General features: G+C 40.5%; 2 protein-coding genes across 6 annotated transcripts in view; both read left to right on the forward strand.

The window, feature by feature from the left end:
* LOC110969955 (nck-associated protein 5) overlaps positions 1 to 4540 on the forward strand; it is a 154727-nt gene extending 150187 nt beyond the window's left edge. For all 5 annotated transcript variants that reach the window (XM_051941879.1, XM_051941878.1, XM_051941880.1 and 2 more), the window contains one exon: positions 2341 to 4540. In XM_051941879.1, coding sequence (XP_051797839.1) covers positions 2341 to 2628 — 288 coding nt within the window. In that variant the 3' untranslated portion in view covers positions 2629 to 4540. The remainder of the gene's footprint in view (positions 1 to 2340) is intronic.
* An 803-nt stretch (positions 4541 to 5343) lies between these two features.
* Positions 5344 to 15951, forward strand: LOC110971924 (ly6/PLAUR domain-containing protein 1-like). Its single transcript, XM_022222334.2, has 4 exons — positions 5344 to 5646; positions 8949 to 9083; positions 13101 to 13358; positions 14479 to 15951. Exons 1-3 carry the CDS (start codon positions 5565 to 5567, stop codon positions 13334 to 13336), a joined length of 453 nt encoding a protein of 150 aa, XP_022078026.2. The 5' UTR covers positions 5344 to 5564; the 3' UTR covers positions 13337 to 13358; positions 14479 to 15951.
* The last annotated feature ends 5386 nt before the right edge of the window (positions 15952 to 21337 follow it).

Raw genomic sequence — 21337 nt, forward strand, 5'->3', positions numbered from 1 at the left:
ATGCGTTTCTGACACATTGCAGTCAAAGTAAGGGGTGCAATATTTTTCCTTCACTGGAAATCCTCCAGCTGTCTTGCCTTTACTGCACAGCACAAGTAGGCCTCATTCTCGGCCCCTCTGGGCTCAGTGTCCTGCTGGTTTCATCCCAGCCTCCCCAGATCACTGAATAGCTAACACCTGGGTCTGGCAGGTGAATGCAATTAACTAGCCGGTGGGAGAGGAAGCCAACAAGACTTCAGGAGCAAGAACAATTCGCACTATTGTTTTCCACTCCTGCAAAAACCTCATGTTGCTTGTGGAGAAAACACAATGTAAAAACGCAGAAAATTGCAACTCCTGTTAGCTTGTCCAGTGTTTGTATCCCTGGAGCAAGGCCCTAACCATCCTAACGGGCAACAATGAAATAGAATTGGCTCTTTCTGATGATGATACCACAAATTTGATGAAACGGGTGATGTCAGTGTGAAAATAAAAGCCAACATTAACTCTAATGCAACCGCATCGGCTTTTTAATCTGAGCTGTTTAAACGATGTGAGTGCAAGGCCAGCGGTAGCCTTGCCAGCAAATATATTTTCATTCTGTAACGGCTGCAGATAAGTAAGACAAATGTGATGACAAATGCAAGCTGTGCAACTTGATTTCATTGAGATAGCATGCAGGTAATGTCTTCAAATTAGGAGAAGAAACGCCATGAGGTGAAGCGTCTTTTACAGCGCAACAAATACTGGTTGTATGCTTGTACACGATCATTCGAAAGTTTGGGGTCACCCAGACAATTTCATGTTTTCCATGAAAGCTCACACTTTAATTCATGTGCTAACACAATTGCACAAGGGTTTTCTAATCATCAATTAGCCTTTCAACACCGTTAGCTAACACAATGTTGCATTAGAACACAGGAGTGAGGAAATTGATGGAAGTGTTCCTCTGTACCCCTATGGAGATATTCCATTAAAAATCAGCCATTTCCAGCTAGATGATGATGTCTAGACTGTATTTTATTAATTTCATGTTATCTTCATTGAAAAAACTGCTTTTCTTTCAAAAATAGCGGCATTTCTAAGTGACCCCAATCCTCCTTCTGAACACTCCATTTTGTTTTCTCACACATTAGCACAAATGCAAACTTGTGATCCAAAGATTACAAGTTTGGTGACCTCAGAAACTTGGCAAGATCCAAGAACGGCTGCACGTTCTATTACCAACATGGGAAAGTTTTTAGCACTTTCACAGCTCTTTGAGCTAATGCGCTAATGCGGTCATGTTTGTGTGTGCTTGGTTCACTTCTAAGGGGAGGTACATCTCTCAGCTAAATGCTAAATGGTCCAGGTTTGGAGCGTCCCTCGAGGTTGCGTCACCCCTGCAGCGATTCCTCTGTGTATTTACCCTTGCAAAACAGAATACCTGGGAAGATAGCTGCTGCGCTCCTGGGCTTGTTGATGGGGGGGAAAAAAGCCGGAGAATTTTGTTTACAACCTCTGAGGAGGGGTTTGGATGCTGTGTGGTACTGTAACAAGCTTGTTAAAGTGCCTTTTGAGACACGCATAAGGAGACCACTCATGGTTGGCTCATCATAAACAACTGACTATTTTTAGGTTTATGTGTTGTTTTATTTCCCTCTGTGGGCAGTGTTTGACTCGCTAGTTGCGTGGCATAACGTCACAATGGATGTGAGCTGGCTATTGCAGGCTTTTGCACTTTTGCTGTTGAGTCTAATCGCTTGCTGAGTCGCCTGAAGGCGTGTAAGACCAATAGGCTAGTTTGGATGACACGATCCGGTTCAGTGATAAGACCCATGATAACACTAACACTTTCTGGCGCTTCACGACTCAAAGCACGTCTAATCATTAAGACGGAACTACTCCTGCTAATTGAGACGGTGTTAACAGATAGCAGCTTGACGAAACATTTCCCCGAAGTAACATATTCCTATGCTAATCTATAAAGCAGACTGTCGCAGGGTGCATAAAAGAAATAAAGCCTCACACAACACAGTTAATATAACAGGGACAGTGGTGGAGCCCAGATGCTCAGAGATGCGGCCTTGCCAACACCCAAGACATGCATTTGCTCTTTGAGCGTGATAAAAATCTCAATATAGATCACTGCCATGCTCTCAAGAGGCGTCAGTCTTATTGCTTTGCAGAACAACACTGCAATGAGTTACATATTGCGATGTGAGATTTACCTCTGTGCTTCCTGTTGGAAGTGAGTGTGGAGTTACACCACCATGACAGATGTTTACACTGCAGCTTACATTTACTACAAAGTAAAGATGCTGCGACTCATACTGGTTCACTATAAATTAACATGTTCTGTTGCTCCTTCTCTGTCTGCAGAAGGAGATTCCCATGGAGAAGATTCCCGTCAGTGCAAACCAGCCGGGCTCTCTCTCCTTGGAGTCCCTAAACAAGCTGAATCACAGCAGCTCCAGCAGCTTGTATCCGGACGCATGCGGCGGCCGCCACGCCGAAGAGGCGAAGAGCGGGGAGAGCTGCTGCAAAGCTGACGAGCCGCCCTCCTCCAGTTTCACGGGCAGGCCTGGGGCGGATCCCGTGGGCTCCCTTAGCGATTCGCTGTACGACAGCTTCTCCTCCTGCACCAGTCAGGGCTCCAACGACGTGTAAGAAGGCAGCGCTGTAATGGCAGAGTTGAAACCACTTCTCCATCATCTTGGACTTGTGTTCTTGGCCACTTTTTCTCTCCTGTTTCATCGTTTTGTTTTTTTATTTCACACATTGATGGGTTGGATGTTGAAGGCTACCTCTGCCCCATGCAGTGGATTTTCAGGAAGATTTGCCTCCCTGTCAGCCCTTAAGACCCCTCCTAAGTGTTAGTTTTAGCATTTTGCAAGTAAAATATATTTTGTTTCTTGTCTGTTCTGTTATTGGCCTTGAACAAGACTTAGTTTGGGCCTCAGCCGCCTTTGGCTTAAGCTCAATATTGAATTAATTCTGGAAAACACCCTGATTTGACTATTGAGTCTTGACTTCGGCCCTGCCACAACACGAGGAGCCCTGTCCTCCGTGTGTACAACACGAAGCACTTAGCAGAGCTGCAGGATGCACGAGGATGAAACCTCAACCCCCAAAACACCGAACCTGGACTGTGTAATAGCTCGACTCTGGGTGTGGTGGACCGGACAGCAATACTGTATCATTGCAATTTGTATTTACCCCACCCATGCTGGGGTACTTCTTATCATTGCACTGTAACAAATACTGTACAAAGCTTGTAAGGAGTGTAAAGTGAACAGATGTTCAATAAACAGAGGGGCAATGCTAATGGGGCAACGTTAGCATACAGATGTGTTGCTTTGATTGCTTCCCTGTTTGCTAGGATTTCAACCTAAGGTGTTTTTATGTATTGCTGCTAAATATGATGCGCGTTGCCCAAAAACTGCCCCCATGAAGAATCATAACCTATAATACGATAACAAAACCCGGTTTACTTCTTTTTTTAAAAAAAAAATCACAGCAAGTTGTTAATTTCTGTTTAATGAGGTTTTTTTCTGTGTTATTTTGAGCAGTTCTGCAGCCAATCAGCTAAAAAAAACAAAACAAACTCAGCTACACATTTTGATGTTATGGCGACAACTGAAAAAAGGCATACTGTGTTTCCTCTAATAATGATTTTTCCGTGTCCGAATGGTACAACAAATCACCAATCGTTTGTCTTGAACGCATCCAGTGTCATTGTTGGTAGCTCAGGGAACATACTGGACTAATGTAGATTGTAAAAGGGTTGACCAATACAAAAAAACTCTTTTGCTTCTTTTTTTTTTTTTGAGTTCCTGTTGCAGAATCCAAACAGTCTAGTCTCATGTAGCGTAGCATACCGGAACTCTCCAAACCTCACTTTTCCTTTCATAGCTGTATATTATGTTGTATATAAAAATAAGTTAATATCAGAATGGGCATTGCTGATTGATATATGCAAATAAGAAAATAAAAAAAGACGGAAAAAAAACAAGGATGTAAATTGTTTGCCAATCATTCAACTAAGGTTTTACGTCTACTGGCATGTATCTTTTCTTATGGAATTCTTTTGGGGTTCTTGTTTTGAAAAAGTAAACTTTATTTTGATCAATAAGAGCTAATGCAAAAATATTTTATCACTTTATTTTAAAGACATATTTGAACTTTAGGTGGAGTTATGCCAAATTTCTATCTGGAATTTGACCAGCTGGTGCTAATCAACACAGCCGACTGTGTGTTTCAATTTTTCTATGAAACTGTTAATATTGTATGAAGAGAGTCTGAAGAGGACTTGTGTATTTTTCTAGATGTCCAGTATTTATACCCACATTTTGTACTGTCAGACTGTAGTGTGATTGTCATGCTTCACCTCTTTCCTTAAATGTTCCTGGTTCCTTTGTAAAGAGAAACGGTTACCAGCAGTGTTACTTTGGTAATTATTATTATTGTTATTATTATTATTACTCTGTGCAATTTTGTCTGTTACACTAGACTTTAATGCTATATTTTATGTAACTATTTCCTAAATAAATATGAGAAACTATTTCCTATTTCGAACCGAGCTGCAGGGTGTGTGTTCTTTATTGGTTTCGTGCGCATGCGTGCGTCAGCGGGTGATGCATTCATTTACAATCCGTGCGCTTTTTTTGGGGAAAACCCCCAAATCTTTTGTGATCACCTCCCCGCACACGCAGTTTTTCCGGCTGGAGCTGAAGCCCAGAGCCGGTGACAGCTCCCTGCGCTCACTGCAGAGGGATTTATAACCATTAAGTCCCTTGATGGGTAATTACGCGCTTATAAATAAACGCAATTAGTTAAACGCACGCCTGGATGGTTTCTCTCTTTCTGTCCGCCTCCCCATAATTTGTTCTATTGATTACACACACACGTGAAGAGATTGTGATAGAAGTTGACTATTTTATGTTCAGGAGAAACGTAAACCAAGGTTTTGATGCAGTTGCACGGTTTGGATGGGAAAAGTTAATTGCATGTCATAAAAAATATCAGGAAAGTGACTATCACTGCAGTGCGCATCGTCACAGTGACAAAAATGCCACTTTAATAGTAAGAAATAAGAATAGAATACAATAAACTACTTAGAGAAGTATTATAGTGATTTTTTTAGGAAATAAAAAGTATCACAAACTGCAACAAAAATAGTCTAAATGATGTTTTTGGTGACAGCAGTAAAGCGAACTTTAATATTAAACACAAACTCACTGGAGTCCTAAAATAGGAAACTGATTTAACAAAATCATCATTGCTATCATAAAGTGCAATATCTGTGCGTAAGAAGCGAGTCGCCATGTTTCAAAACTTGACAGAAAAGCGCATGAGATATGAAAATGTCAACCTGCAGTCACGTGGTGCGCTTTATGATTTCTGCGCTCCGGATTTGTCTCCAGTCACGCTGGAGAGGAGACTTTGCGGAGCTTTGTGGGTGTTTTTTTTTTCCCCCTCTCCCTTCTCTTGTTCTCACCTCAGCCAGCCCAGAGAGGATGAACGCCGGATCCGCGTCTGGGCTTCCTCCGCGTCGGGTCGTCCTCCGTGTCTCCACCGTCTGAAGACGTTTTTTTTTCGGTCTAATGTTTCCCCTCCGAGCGTCAACTGGGAGAGAATGTGTCTGCTCGTTTTTTGCGACTTTATTTGGAGTCCTTCTCGACGCAGGTAGGTGCAACTTGGGGAGCCTGCAGTCTCGTGGCACAGTTTGGAGCCCAGTCTTAGTGTTTTTTGCAGATTCGTGCCAGTATTTAAAAATGATTTACGCGTTTTGTCTCCTTGGCACAGATATTTTAATCTCAGAATATTTGCTCCAAAATGTTCACAACTTTATCTGATGCTGTTTAATGTCATATATTGCCTTTGGTTGCGCTTTTTGTGTCAAACAGAGCATCCTCTGACATGTGCTGGCACATACTTTTGGGGAAACGTAACCAGAACGCATAGAAATGGACAAACAGGTTGCGTTTTTTGGTGCTGCTTTTGCGCGCAGAGAAAGTAGCGACACAAGATCGACCCAGGTTACCTTTAAAATGTTAAAACCCGAGTTTATCAGCTGCCCACGAGCTATTTGTTCCTGTTCCTCCGGTGCGTGTATTTACTTTGAATGAACATTTTTCTTCTTGCTCGATCAAGTGTTGGCACAGAGGGCGCAGACGTTGCTTTTTCTTTGCTCTTTTTGGACTATAACTGGCCTCATATGAAAAAAGGAGGGGAAGCTGTGTCCACATTTTATTGATCTTATTTTGTTGTTTTTCATGGTGCCTAAAGTAATTGTGAGGTTGTGTTTTAAAGATATTGCTTCTGCACACCTGAAAGCAAAGTGGGGATTTTTTTTTCTTCTTTTTATCAGAGCCTATTTTCTGTTGTGTAACTAAGAAACAGATTTCGAGCAATTTTCTGAAACTGATCAGATGAGCTCTGCAGCTGGATTTTGCCCTCCAGTATGAAACAAAAAATCCGCCACAAAATAAGAGCTTCTGGAGTCTCCTTCCAGGTGATGGATGGATGTTTTCTGGAATTTGTTGGGTTGAAATGAATTAGGCTGGAGGTGTGATGTTGTGTTTGGACTTTTATCAGTTGCGTTTGATGTTGTCTGGGTTGAGATTAATGATTGTTGCCGTTTTAATAATTACACCAGTAATATCTGTCAGAGGGGACGGATGGCTTGAGTGGGATATTCAGGAAAGAAAGGGCAGGCGCGTTTGAGTTTCTGACTGAGTGCCTCTGTTGTTCTGCTACAATTAAAATGTCTTAGTAATACTAAATAAACCTGACAGGTGTAGCATATAGTACAATTCAGACGTGTAAAAAAGAAAATTCTTGTGAGCAAATTAGTGTTTCAGAAGTTCAATAACAGATGTATCCCTTATCAATGATTTAATGAGGTTCCATTGAAATATATAATTTACATCACACATGGTTACTGCACAGCTAACTATAGATATTTCATTACCAATTTCCCCAGCTTTGACAGTCACTTAAACAAGACCTCGGTGTCAGTTTTAGCCATTACGGCTACTATAATGTTGATCTTTTTCTGCAGATATCTTGCCCTTTCTGCTGGGCCGGTGCACATGGACACTCAGACTCACAATGAGGTTTTAAAGGGAATATAAAAAGCTCATCCAGGCTGCATTAAAAGCACGAGATGAAATTTGCAGAAGCCACACAAAGCACTGAATGCTATCTTTACAAGAAGTGGCATTTTTTTACTACCCCGGGAGGATGAGACTCCACGTGGGGTGTCTCTGCATTAGCCTGTTTGTGTTGTAAAAGGCCTTTTTATCACCTGTAAAATCCATGGGTTAAAGGGGGACTGAAGGGAGCGACTTTAGGTTGGCTGATGTGTTTTTCTCTCGGTGCCTTTACAGCTCATTCTCGCTTCGCTGTGTGAATTTTTAACACCTCGGTTGACTCTCATGAGACACCCGGTAAAAGCAGCTGAAAAACAGAGAAGATTTGATTCACTGAAGGACTTCTTTATGGGCTCTGTAAAGTCACAGAACCTTGGCAGCTGTCCTTTGAGCTCGCAAGTTAGCACACAGGTTGGGGCGAAATGTCACGGCATTGCACGGAAGGTCGAGAGAATGACATTGCATTTTCATGGAGTGCCATCAGCCATGTCTGGTACGTAACGCAAAAGCAGCATGTATAAAAGCCTCCAGTGCTATGCTGTGGACGAAAACAAGAAATGTGTGCGGTGTGACTAGTGTGACCAATGTCAATTGTACACTCTGAAAACACAAACTTAAGATCTATTCGAGGACAACGTGGAGAAAACAAACCTAGCCTCCTCTGACAACCCGTAGTCAATTTCGTACAGTTGTCTGTTATAAATAAAGTTTTACGTTTCATTAAAATGCTTTTTTAGACTCTACAGTGTGCAGTATATACACTACATTTAGTGCATTTTGCTGGAATCGTGTTTGTATGTTTCGCTCAGCTGGCTTTGCAGGTGACTGAGTCATTGTTGGGTTTCTATACTGTCAAAGCATAATGTGTTAATGAAGTAGCATAAGAGGTGCTGACATTGGTGTAGATTCATTAGATACGCCCCGTTGAATGTCTACAAAACATATCTCCCTCAAAAAAAAAAAAATAATCAGGAAAGAAGCAAATTGCTTTTATTTTGGAAAGTCCTATAACATTGTTTTAGAAGTTTGTGTTTTTGAGAACATCAAGATGTTTCTGCAAGGGATGTTTCAATCGCGTTTTCTGCTCGGTCTAAGTAATTTAATATCTATCATCTGCCAATGCTGAGTTGCAATCTGACACCATTTTTCTTTTAAGTACAGTACAATTACATTTATTAAAAATCAGTCCACTGTATATGCTGACAACTGAATAGCTCTGCAATGCATTTAAATAATATTTCTCCCAGCGACTTCATCCAATGTTCGCTAATATTATGTGGACAGTCATGGCTCCACAAGCTAAAAAAGATGGTGAAAACCTCCATGTCAGAAAATGTATTGTCAGTTGGCTGTAGTACCTGGTTGTGCCACCAGGTGGTTGTTTCATACTGTAGTGGCCTGAGGAGGCCTCACTCAGACTACAGGCAGCTAAACGTCGGTCAGCAGAGAACATTGTGAGGATCTAGCTTGCAGCGGGCCACCATGACAGAGACTTCTGGGCTTCTTAATGACCTCCAACCAGAACACATTTGTTTGAGACATACTGGGAATAATGAGGATAGTTTTCCTATAGTCAGTGATTGCTGTAGCAGAGCTATTGTTTCAGTTGACTAAACAGCACTGTAAATAAATAGTGTCATCATTGCACTAATTATTGATTAATAATGCCGGCAATTATTTGTCAGATTTTACGGCAACACAACAATTGTGGCTTAAAAAACAATTTTTTTCCTCATCCGGTGATTGATTGATTACTGGTCTGTATACCTACACAATTCTATAGCTCTAATATGAAAGTGGTGATGACTTTTTCTTTTCTGCTCCCCCACACAGGAAATGCCCTTCAAATCCAGTGTTACCAGTGCGAGGAGATGAAGCACAATGACTGCTCCACGCCGGAGTACATCGTCAACTGCACCGTCAACGTACAGGACATGTGTCAGAAAGAGGTGCTGGTCAAACCTGATGGTAAGCTCACTGTTGATTTTTAGTTTGTGAAGGCAGGCTAAATGTCTCATTCACCGAGACATTCGTATCTAGATTCATTTCAAAAGGACAAATTCTGAGGATTTTGCATCCCTGGACGAAGTACAGGCTGTCTGGGTTTTCATTTTCCTTCACGGAATCCGCAACAGAGCTCGACAAGATTGATGGCTGAGGATGCAAACGCGCAGGCTGAGCCAGCCAAAAGTATCCAAGTAGAAAGCTTGAGTTCCGATTTATCTGTAGAAGGAAGGTGACCGTCTGGAAACGAGAGACAGAGTTGAAGGCAGCACTCTGAAGGCACACGACCTCAAAGTTTTCTTCACCATTCAGATGAGGGTAAGCAGCGTAAGCACTTGCAAATGAGTTGAAATAAAAAATATATATGCAATATATGGGACATTAATTTCAAGTTATACAGCCCTCATTACCAATTGAATTGCATTGCATTAAATCAGTCTGGATGTTTGCACCTGTCAACATTTTTTTTGTCTCTCCTGATGGCAAAATGACAAATCAAACTGAAAATGCTCCTCACCACGGAAACCCAACAACCATTTCTTCACACCTTTTAATCCTCGGCAGAAAAAAATCTCCTGTGATTTTCAGTGTCACAGGCATTATCTGTTATTTTGTTCTTTTGCTCAGCTTCAAAACAAGACAGGGAAGAATTGATTGATGTGCCGACTGGCTGTGTAACAAGAATCACAGCCCATGCAGCACATCCTCGTGTTAAAATTGAAGCGCTACATAAGCATCGCCTTCCGTTGCTTTTGTTTCGAGCTCATTTTCATATGAGGCATCTTGGTGCTGTGCTGCTCCAAAACCCCAACCAAGCCTATCTCACTGAACCACTTCATTCAACTCATTTGTCAAAGAGGAGCGACTTTCATTCAGCTGCCACTGACACGAGATGAGATTAGTTTTGTGCTGTCTTACGGAATATAAAATGGCTTTGGCTGTAGAGCACCAAACTGCACTGAAACCGATTTTGGCTCGTGATGTTGGAATGTGGAGTCCCGTTTTAAGGCTGTAAACCAAAAACTACACAGCCAGCAGAGAGTACAAGGAAGAGGAACATAATTAATTAAGTGAGAATCTGTGGAAATAGATAAATAAAGCAAGTACAGCAACTACAGACATGCACATTTATCCTCAAAATCTATAACTGTATTAAAAGCTGTGCAGTAAGCTATAATAATTGCAGGTGTTGCCATAAAACCTCCTCATTGTCGTATACAGCAAAGCTAAGGTAAGAAATCAGTGTGATTATCTGCTGCAATCAGCGGCATGTTTGGTTAACTAGCCTACAATTGAAAGCAGTATACCGTAACTTCCATCATTCATTTTATGTCTCTTTGGATTGCAGGAACTCAGGACATAGTCACTATAATCATCCTGTTCAGCCTTCCTGCTTCCACTGCAGTATATGTATGCAAATTTCCTGTTGTTGATAGCAGCATCACAGAGGACAAAACTGCTAATCAACAAGGGCATCAAGAGGGCAGAAAAATGTCGTCCTCTCTGAGTTTAAGCAGACTAGGTACATTTTTTTCCCTGAAAGTGGCCCGGAAAGAGGTTTTAAGAGGCTTGTGTGACCTCTGAGCTTGCATTGTGATAAACTTGAAACAATGCAAGGAAAAAGAGAAAACATACACTGGATTTGTCATTACTTGTTTGTTACAGGAAATAGAGCATTTTCGAGATCACATCTGTACGTTACGTACGGATAACGAATCGTGTGACCTAAATATGCAGCAAGTGGCGGGAATTGATGGGATTCGGAAACACCTAGCCTAGCCGCGCTAGACAACCCACGGCAACGAATTTAATTCTCTGCCAGGGTGGGTCTAGTTACCCTCCATAAGGCTCGAGGCTGGATTCTCCTAAAACTGGCCGGACCAATCACCATGAAGTGTAGAGTCAGAAGGCGGGCGTAACTAAGTGACGACAGAGGCGCAACAATTCTGACAGAAACAACCGGAAACAACTAGCCTAGCCGCGCTAGACAACCCACGGCAACGGATTTAATTCTCTGCCAGAGTCGACAACAAAAACGACAACAGTCGTTGAGCTCCATTAGCACCCACTCTGAATAATCTTTCTGTTAACATGTCTGTAATATACTTGAGCTTCACCCATTGACTGTATAAATAAGGTTTCACCGAACTACCATATCCTCTGATTTCCGGCACTCTAGGAGCCTATTCGTTGCACTGATTGGTTGTATACCTACCCAATTGCTGCAGAGTGATTTGATAGACAACCTTTTAGCCCGCCTCCCTCCCTGTCGAGCGTGCCTAGACCCTTGCGTCTTCAGAACATGGGTCTAGCAGGGCTAGGCTAGGAAACACCCCCACAATTGAATCAATGATTCCTTGTATCATTTCTGATGGATAAGTCCCAATAAGTCTACAGCGGTCAATTTGTAGCAGGATCGCAATCATGTGAGCATCAGCAGGCAGCTGACGTAGTGTTCACTTGTAGTCATGGTTACCGTGATCTCGCAGTGATAGAGAAATCTTTAACAAATCGTTGGATCCAGACTATTCGCCGCATCACTGCCAAATGTAATCACTTGGTGTCATTTCTGAAGAATTTCACTCAAATCTGTTTGTCCGTTTTTGAGTAGTGTTGCTCACAGACAAACAGACAGACAGACGGACAAACATACACCAATCATCACATAACTCCGCTGTTCCTTGGCGGAGTAATAAATGTGATGCTGCTTAATGTGATTCAGTTCTTCATTTAATTCCATATTAAGTCTTCACAGTACAAATTCACATCCACTAAACTTATTTAATAGACACTTTTGACCAGCATCACTTCATCATCGAAAGACGTATTTGCTTAAAAGGTTTGGCCTTAAAATTCCTTTTTTCTGCTGCAGTTATTCAAGTTAAGCAATACAAAAACTACTTATGTCTAATTAAATTCCATAATAGGATCATTCAAGCTCAGCATTCTCATTACAGCTGATTAGAATTCAGTTTCTAATGTTTTTGCCTATAAGTCTTCTTGAACGTACCATTCTGTTTTATCCCCGATGAGATGTTTGTAAAGCGTACACGTCTTCCACCAACACCAAGCTAAATGAGACATTCAGATAATTCTGTCACTGACCTCAAATTCTGAAGAAAAGTGTCCTTTTTTTTCTTTTGGTGTTTTACTTACTCGTTGCGAAGGACGTCAGACAGCAGGTGGCTTGATGTTTAGATGCACTGTCAGGTTCAGTGTGTACAACATTATATTTGTGCGGTGTCCTTGATTAAGACATTGAACCAGCGAAGCAGCACAACACGTTAATTATGTGGTTTGTTTGAATGACACAGAGAAGCACAACACCAGTGCTGTCTGTAGAAGCATGTGTACTCTTAACACACACCACACAACGTCCATCAAAAGTGAAAATAGCGCAGTTGTACATATTTTTCCTACTAATAATAGAGTGTTGTGCTGGCAAAGTTTGACTTCATCTGGATTTGATTTGATCAAAACTTTTTTTTTTCTGTCCAGTAAGGGGAAATTCCATTTGCAAACACAAGAAAACATATGACAAATAACACAATAAGAATGCCACATGAATGATAAAATACCATGGCGTAGAAGCACAAAACAAATAATAACAATATATTACACATGGAGAAACACCATTTGATAAATTGAGTGGCTGCATAGTAGGATAAAAAGTGACCATTTTGTCATATAAATTGTCATATCATATAGTAACACAGAGAAAAACATCAGTTAATAAGAGCAGACAGGAAGTCGATATCTCCACAGTTCAAATAGTGCAATAAAATTCTGCAGCACTGCAGAAAGCAGGATTCCTGTAAGTTACAATCTAAACAATCTAATTACAGAAAGGAAAATGAATTACCACTATTTTGAGATTAATGCGAAATTTTGCAAACCGTGTAACTGTCTAATGCTTTCTCCTTCTGGCCACATTTAAAATCCAGAAATCCCTCTGGTCTGTCGATTCTTTCTTCCCTGCAGGGATACATTATCGGAAGTCTTGTGCATCCTCTGGGGCCTGCCTCATCGCCTCCTCCGGCTACCAGCAGTTCTGCACCGGCAGGCTGAACTCAGTCTGCATCTCCTGCTGCAACACTCCGCTCTGCAACGGCTCCAAGAGGAAGCGGCCGGTTCCCTCGGCGGCAATGTCGAACCCGCGGACGAACCAGCCTCTTATTCTGTTCCTGCTGGCGCTGAAGCTCCTTCCGCTGACGTAGACGGTCCTGCCACATTTACATTGTACAGTTTGTTTTCTGTCGTCTAAACCACTGAAAAGAAAATGAACTCACTTTGTTGCAGATGTTTTTGGATCATTTAGGCAGCCAGTATGACCTAAATTAGGGTTTTAAACAAATGACAACAAAAAACCTGAAACAATTGCAGGATTTTTGTTGTTGTTCCTTTCATAAAAAGTACCAAATAAACAGCACTTCAATTCAGTTTATTTACTTAGCGCCCATTACAATTCAGATTGTCTCAAGACGCTTCACAGAACCCACTTGCCTGAACCCCGAGAGCAAGCAGTAAGACGACAGCGGCAAGAAATAACTCCCTTTTAACAGAAAGAAACCTTGAGCAGAATCTGGTTTGCATGGGGGGACTCATCTGCTCCTGGCAGGTGGGTTGAGAAGGACAGAAGAGGCAGATTTTTAATTAATTGATTTATTTGTCAGGGATAATGCACAAAAATGCAAATCTCAAAGGAGAAGATATCTAATTTGCTAGCTGTACAGGCAAGTCGGAGCTTTCACACTTTGCTTTTTGTGCAGATTTATGAAATGAGACAAAATATGAAATTTAGTCCGCTTTGCAGGTACTGGTAAGTGGTAACTCTTTTTGAGTGTCATGCTAGGTGCTTCCCCCTGCTCCCAGTGTTTCCACTAAGCTAAGCTAAGCTAACTGCTATGTGGCTGTCGTCTTATATTCAATGGACAGATGTGAGAGCGGCATCAGTCTTTTTAGCTAATATAAACTAGAAGTCACATATTTTCAAAATGTTAAACCGTTGCTGTTGGTGAAATGCTAATGCTGCACGGTTAAACGACATTCACATTCAGTGCACAAAGGGAAAAGCAACAAAAGGAGCTGTTTTCCCGGTATGATATGAAATATCACAACGAGACCTCACTAATGCTTATGTGGCTGAAATGGAGCCAATTCTTGCAGATATTCTGAAACCAAAAGCGGATAGACTGTTTTTGCAAAAAAAAAAAAAAATGATGCAACAAAAAAGAGGAAAAAGGTCAGTTTGCATTCATGGGACATTGTTTCAATATAAATGAACAAGCCAAGCTAATAGACAATTTTACCTGCATTATTTTAAACTACAATGAACACATCTCTTGTCCTGTTCTTTTAGGTTCACGTGAGGGCCTGAACACGTGGTCGCTGAGCGGATTTGGACAACACACTGGCTTTCTATCTTCTCAGCATCACAAAAAAACTGTTCGATGTAACGGTGTAACCGCTGAGTCTGACACTGGAAACCTGCAGAGAACTGGAAGCATACAACGCTTTCTGAATCATTTATCGCACTTGTTGCTAGAGAAGGACCGCGCAATCTGCAGCTGAGGCGTCTCTCGGTTTCTTTGCTTTTCGTGAAGTGGAGCGTCTTTTTTTTTTTTCTTTTTTTTTTTGGTGAAGAATCTGGTCTATTACCTGCTATAAAAGGGGCTGGTAGACGTTAATGTTGAAAATAATATGTTTAAGCTTTGATTTTGTGGCCTTTCATTGATTTATGGGTTAAAGCAGCACTGCTGATTTAATTTCTCATTGTTGCTGTCGCTGTTGTTGCTCGGAATACATCATATTTTCTGATTTTAAACTGATTGCAGACCTTATGAACACAAACTATACTGACATGCTTCACACATTATGATGAAAGCTGCACTTTGCTTCTGGCAAAGGATTCAGTTTGAAGGCTTTTGAGCTGTCTTGCAGCACATTATTCTGTCACTTTTATGTATATTTTCCACTGCCATACAGTATTGATTGACATTTTTTCTACGGGGAGTATAAGAGATGATGAAATGGTTTTAGAAAGCCTATTTGAGTTATTGCTTATTTCTCCTGGATTTTAAAATTGATTGAGCTCATTCCGTCCTACGAAGACCTTATTAGAGGTATTAGAGAGACAATAATACTCCATATATTCCTTTGTGAAAATAGATACAGAATTGTTTTAGAGCTAAAGTACAGCAAATGAAAACATGTATATGACGTAGCGCTATATTAGGACAAGCTACAAGCACAAGTAAATTCTCACTGGAGAGCTGCTTCAGGGTGATATCATATTTACCTTTTAAGTTTATGTCTCTTTAAGAGAATTAAGCCATTATAATTTATTTAAATGTGCATGTAGCCACTGCTGAAGACCAAATACTATATTTTATAAGTGATGCCAATGTTCAGGTGAGCATTTTAGGACGTTTGCACATCCATCTTTCCCTCCAGATCATTTATTTGCCTATTTCTTAGTATCACAAAGTCTAATTTTACTGCTTGAAGTGGTTTGTTTCTCGAGCTGTACAGTATTGTATTTATATGTAGTGAATGTGCTGTGGACAATGCAGACATTCTTGCACTGTATTTCAATCTTAATGCCACACATGAAGGAGCAAAAGACAAACCGACACCGTTCCCCGTTCTTTTATTCGTGTCAAGAACGATAGCAGCGTGCATCCGTTAAGACTTTAAGACGAATGATGGACGGTTTCAGGCGGAGATGAACCATCTGACAAATGTTTGTGGCAGTTTTTTGATCGGTCTTCTGTGAAGAGTAACACTGTATTCTGCTGATGTGTGATGTAAATAAATGTTGCAGAAAAATGAAGCTGTCAAGCGGCTGGAAGTGATGTTTTCCCTCCACATTGAGAGCTCATCTGTTATGTGGCAACGCGTTACCAATTCAGAATTTCATTTATTATAATTGTCTAAGACGCTTCCCAGATAAGATAAGACAGTGTTGTTTTTTACTGATTGCAGGGATCTGTTTGAAGCTGCCACTTTTAAACAACCTAAATATTCGCTAAAATTCATCATAGTTATTGGAAACTTGTCCTATGCTTGGATGCTTTGTTGTAGACAAATACCACATTTTTGTAGCATGGCTTAAAGACTCTCTGGGTTTGTCTAACAATCAATTTGAGCTCATGAATTGGAAGTATCCCTTTGAGCACTGATTTCCCTGTGCAGTAATTAGCACTAAATTAGGGCTTTTCAGGGTAACTTCTTATAAATCTCCCTCGTAGGAAATTCGATCGACGAAACGGCGTCAATAATGTTGTTGATTGAGGGATGGAATATAGAATATTATCACGCCTTCATCCATGATAAAACAAGAAATGAAAAAAATGCGGAGGTTAACAACAGATTTCACACCAACTCACATAGAATGCATGAACTTTTTTTTTTCCACTGAAAATGAAATTCACCCCTGCTGGCGGTCCCTTTGAGTGTGTTTGCGTTTGAAAGCTCTCCGTGCGTCTTTAACCTTCACACAGCCAGGTTAAGGACGCAGTGGAACTGGTGCTTTATCAAATTAGCTGCACTTTGCTACCATTACTCAGTTCTGTTTTGTGCATTGTGCCTCCTCTGTGGTTTTCAAATGAGTTTGCACATGCAACTTTTACAGCCATTTTGCATTCTATGAGCTATGATTTATACATTATTGACTAGAAGGCCTTTCAAAAGGACTTCCACATTTTCTTACTATGCATATGTATGTTCAAGTGTGCATGTTCAGGTGCTATAAATCTTTTTTGTGAAACAGATTAGACATAATTCAAGTTGCTGTTTCTGTTTTGCCGATAAAAGTCAGACAATCACAGAAAAGACACTGTAGGAGAAATTTGCAGCCGTGTTTTGTGATATTGAACCGTTTATGCCCTCAGCAAAATACTCCCTCAGCTCCATATGTGGTAAGTTGGGTTTACAACTGCAGTTTTTTTCCAACAATTTTCAAGAGGGAGACAGAGCTTGACAATCCAGTTTTGCCTATGATGTGTGTCACCAGTAACGGATGATTGACTTGCAAGCGCCATAATAGTGTTTCCAAGTAACCGTTTTCAATTATCTGCCTAACAATGCAGCAGTACATTGTTAGAGGCACAATAGATTAGCTCCCACTGGATGAATTGTGCAGCGAAATGTGCAGCAATTTTACACGTTCGGCCCGAGCACAGCGACACGCGATGGCTTTGGTGCTGTTAAATAATCGTGTTAAGGGGAATTTAACTTCACTTGCGTTCCTTAAACTTTGTGTCTGTTGGCAGCGGGAGCATCCTGCAGTGCGAGGGCGCGCCTGTGTAACTGAGCATCATTAGGCCTGAACACATGGGAGGAGGAGGAGGGAGTCAGGACTGACGATCACAGAGGGGAAGTGCCGACTGCAGATCTCCTGGGGTTAAGAAGCAGCAAAAACAGGAGATTATTAAAAATAATAAGGCTCTCCTCCGCCTCCCTCTAATGATGTGCGCGCAAACACAGGCGTATTAGGACTCCGGCGGTGCAAATACTCGAGCTGATGAGGGACCTCAGCTCATCTACTCTGTTTACTGTGCAGGCTAAGTGTCGGAAATGAGGAGTAAATTATCCATTCTGGTGTGGGTGGCAAGTGTTTCAGGTGCGGATCACAGGACTGCAAGATCAAAAAACCTCCAGAGAGTCAATTACCCTCATTCAAGCCATACAGATACTGTGCACTGTAGATAATGAATTAGAGCCCACGACAATGTATCACATCTCATTTATTTCCATTAATTATTACTCATGAGTCAAACCCCATCCATAATCATTGATCGAAGCCGAAATTCTATAAATCCCATTAAAGAGATTAGACTGTCTATGAGTACAATCAGTCGGGGCAAATCTGTAGCTCCATTTATCCTGAATATGATGACTTAGCACCCTGGCTATATTTTCAACCCAATCCACTTTAGCGCAGCAACACAAATCTCTGTTCCAGTAAGTCAGGCCAATAAAGAAAAGTAAACACAAGATAGCAGGACAAAGGGTAAATGAATCCATGGCTCTGACAGAGTTAACAAGCATCAGACTTGTTAAATACTCCGCACCTCAGCAAGATCTTGATTGAAGTATGGTCGTAAAAATGCCCTGTTGTGTTGATTATTCCATTGCAGGAAGGATGTTTCATTGATTGAGATGTCAAAAACCAAACTGAAAAGACGTTGGCTTCCGCTGCTAGAAGAAATGGTTTTGTTTTGTTATTACAGTAAGTGAACCACTGGCTCCATAAAGACTCAGAGGTGTTTCTTTAAAATGAGAGCACTGGTGCCCTCTAGTATTCAAAACAGCGGCACACAGGAATGTGAATCACTGAAGCATATGACACTAACAGAGATAAAAGGTGAAATTAAATCAAACTAGAGGTTATTCTAAAAGCTGTGAGTGTGTCGGGAAATCCCTCAAATATACATAAAACATTTCATTTCACTTCAGTCATGCAACAGGACGTTGTGTCTGTTTGGAAGGAGGGTTCATTTTCTTTCATTTTGCCTTGACCAATCACTTTCAAATGGTGCATCAGTACTTTAAAGTTTATGAGCATTTTTCTGTGACGACTAAGCCTTGAAGTGAGTGAACTCTCCATAACATCACCTAAAGGCTTCCTAAAGCCGTTTGGCTCCCAAAACCAGCTGCTACTAAATGATTTCGAAAACAAGCAAAGGGGGTAGAGTGTGAGCGAAATTGAGATGATCCATGCAAACATCTCTGGGTCACACTCTTGATTTAGAAGAACTTTCAGCCTTAATAAAATTAAAATCGGTAAGTTGTATGAACACTCATTCTCCACACAGGTGGTATGAATGATGAAATTAGCCATAGACACCAAAATTGTTTTTTTGTATGAGGCTGTATACATGTTTATTTCTACAGTAAAGCTGGACATTTTAACATGGAGGTCTATTGGGATTCATTTGCTTCTGCATCCAGCCCCAAGTGGCCATTTGAGGAACTACAGCTTTTGTTATTTCTGACATGTCCCCATATTTAGATAACATTTGCGAGAATTAGCTGCTAATATCTAATGTCATACCAGATACCAGAGACCAGACAAGGCTGTAGCAGCAAAATCTTTAAGTGTACCAAATTAATAGAAGCTTTAAATATTGTGTATATTCAAATTGATTTCAATTTTTAAAAACTGGCGTATTCTTGATTTAACACCTTGAAGTGCAACGTCAGATGCTATTTTACTTCCACTTTCTGTTGTTGCTGCACAAGTTACAAATCTTAGCCACTGTAGCATCAAGTGGTGATTGCAGGGTAATAGCAAATGATAAAATGTAGCATAACAGGCGACAGCAAAGAAACCCAAGAATGTATTATTGTGAGAAACGATGACTTTTATTCCTTCTGAGTTCATTTGCAACAATAATATTGGTTTATTTCAGCTTGTGAATACAAAGCCAGACAAAATATCCAGTGTGTGGGCATTGATTCAAATGATTGGGGAAAAAATGACATTTATTGTCTCTCTGTTAGGTTGTTGTTGTTGAACTGTAAAAGAAGCCTTCAAATTTTGTTTACTTGTTCTTTTATCGAATTCAGGTTCTTTCAGTTAAATTATTCTCCTCGTAAAAGAAATATTTACCTCATTAAATCCATTCTAGTGGTTGAACAGTGATTATGAGATGATGATGATGCTCAGTTCCACCACAAAGCAACGACCAAAAGATACCACTTGTGTTCTGTCTTTGTCTCAGTGAAGGGACAGTCCTTCTTCGATAGTGGCTTCCTGGTGGATCTTTGCTCCTCCGCAGACGATGATGAAACAAATTGTTTCACCCACGGTTTCTTGATAGATATTTTCCATCAAGCGGCCTGGCTCCACAGGAAGGAGACGAGGACTGTTTCTATCAGCAGAAGAGCCAAGGGCTTTTCGGGAGACTCGTGGTGGTGGTGGAGGGACTCTTGTGTGAGTGATGAGTCTGCCTGAGGACAAAGGGCCAATGTTCTCAGGCCCTGGGATTGGCTCTAATGTGGGAAGGCGTTCTCGAGACAGAATCCAGCCCTGAAGCTCATTCGTGCTCATACATTGTCTTTATCAGTGGCCCTCCGTGCAGTTGTGGAGGGTTAGGGCCATTTTGTCTGGCCTTTGATGGCACCTAAATCACTGATATCATCTGGTGGAGTCAGCAGAGTGAGATGAGGTTGGCTGCTATTTTTTGATCAGGGGGAAATCGACAAAGACAGAAAATGTAGTTACAGAAAGATCTGCGCCATAGTTTATGCATTAAAGGCACTTTTGTTTACATTTTGTGCCTCATGTTTTTGCAATGTAACTGTGAGACGTGTACATTCTCTGCAATTCACACAGCAACTAAGCCCAGAGTTTGTATATAATAGGTATTTTGAGCATTTTAATATATGTCTTTCATCATTATTTTTTATTAAGTTTGTATTTTTATTCATATTTATATTTATTGGTACAGCCTGAAGAGTGTGCTACTCTGTCATAAGCAACAATACTAAAATAAAACAAAATATTTTATTTATCCTTCTTAAAATTCTACTCAGTTGTTTCCATACATCTTCCAACCAGATATATATAAATATAAAAATATCCCTTTATTATATTGCCTATTATAGTGACACATTATTCACAAGAAGAAATTATGAATTTTGTGAATTGCACAACAGATGAATGTGAGTCACAAAATGGGGAGGTTTTATGTTGATATGTATAAATTGATGTGTATGAATTTACTGCGAGCCTTTTCAGTAGCACTTTTATAAACCAAACCTTACAGTTTTTCTCTTCTCTGTTTGTTAATTTTTTATTCATATCCTAATTTATTGAACAATTTATTCTTAAAGCAGGCCCAAAATATGTTTTTTTCCCCTTGAGAATAACAGCATTTTAAGATTCCTGGAGTGATAATAAGAGATATCCCAAATATACTTAGGAAAACCATTTGGCTCTGATTTGTTCACAAAATAAAGCAAAAATTTTGATCCTGACGTTATGCGGTATTCTGATTCTGTGATGGAAATTACTGAATATTTAAATTTTTGCATATTTTCATGAGATAATACCTAATTTGCATCTGTAAACATACTTTTCAGAATATTTGCAACACAAAAAGTGATTGCCTTAATGTCAGCAATAGTGATATCCATTAGTTAAAATATTTACTCTATTTTAATTGCTATAAATTGGATGTTAAACTGTTGATTTGCAATGGCAACAGCAA

The sequence above is a fragment of the Acanthochromis polyacanthus genome, chromosome 22 (assembly GCF_021347895.1).
Source record: "Acanthochromis polyacanthus isolate Apoly-LR-REF ecotype Palm Island chromosome 22, KAUST_Apoly_ChrSc, whole genome shotgun sequence".
NCBI lineage: Eukaryota > Metazoa > Chordata > Actinopteri > Pomacentridae > Acanthochromis > Acanthochromis polyacanthus.

What these genes read in the sequence shown, in the direction of transcription:
- LOC110971924 (XM_022222334.2), top strand. Translation starts at nt 5,565, where the DNA reads ATGTTTCCCCTCCGAGCGTCAACTGGGAGAGAATGTGTCTGCTCGTTT. An exon ending in TGGAGTCCTTCTCGACGCAG is followed by an intron (nt 5,647 to 8,948) that starts GTAGGTGCAACT and finishes TCCCCCACACAG; the next exon opens with GAAATGCCCTTCAAATCCAG. An exon ending in GGTGCTGGTCAAACCTGATG is followed by an intron (nt 9,084 to 13,100) that starts GTAAGCTCACTG and finishes TCTTCCCTGCAG; the next exon opens with GGATACATTATCGGAAGTCT.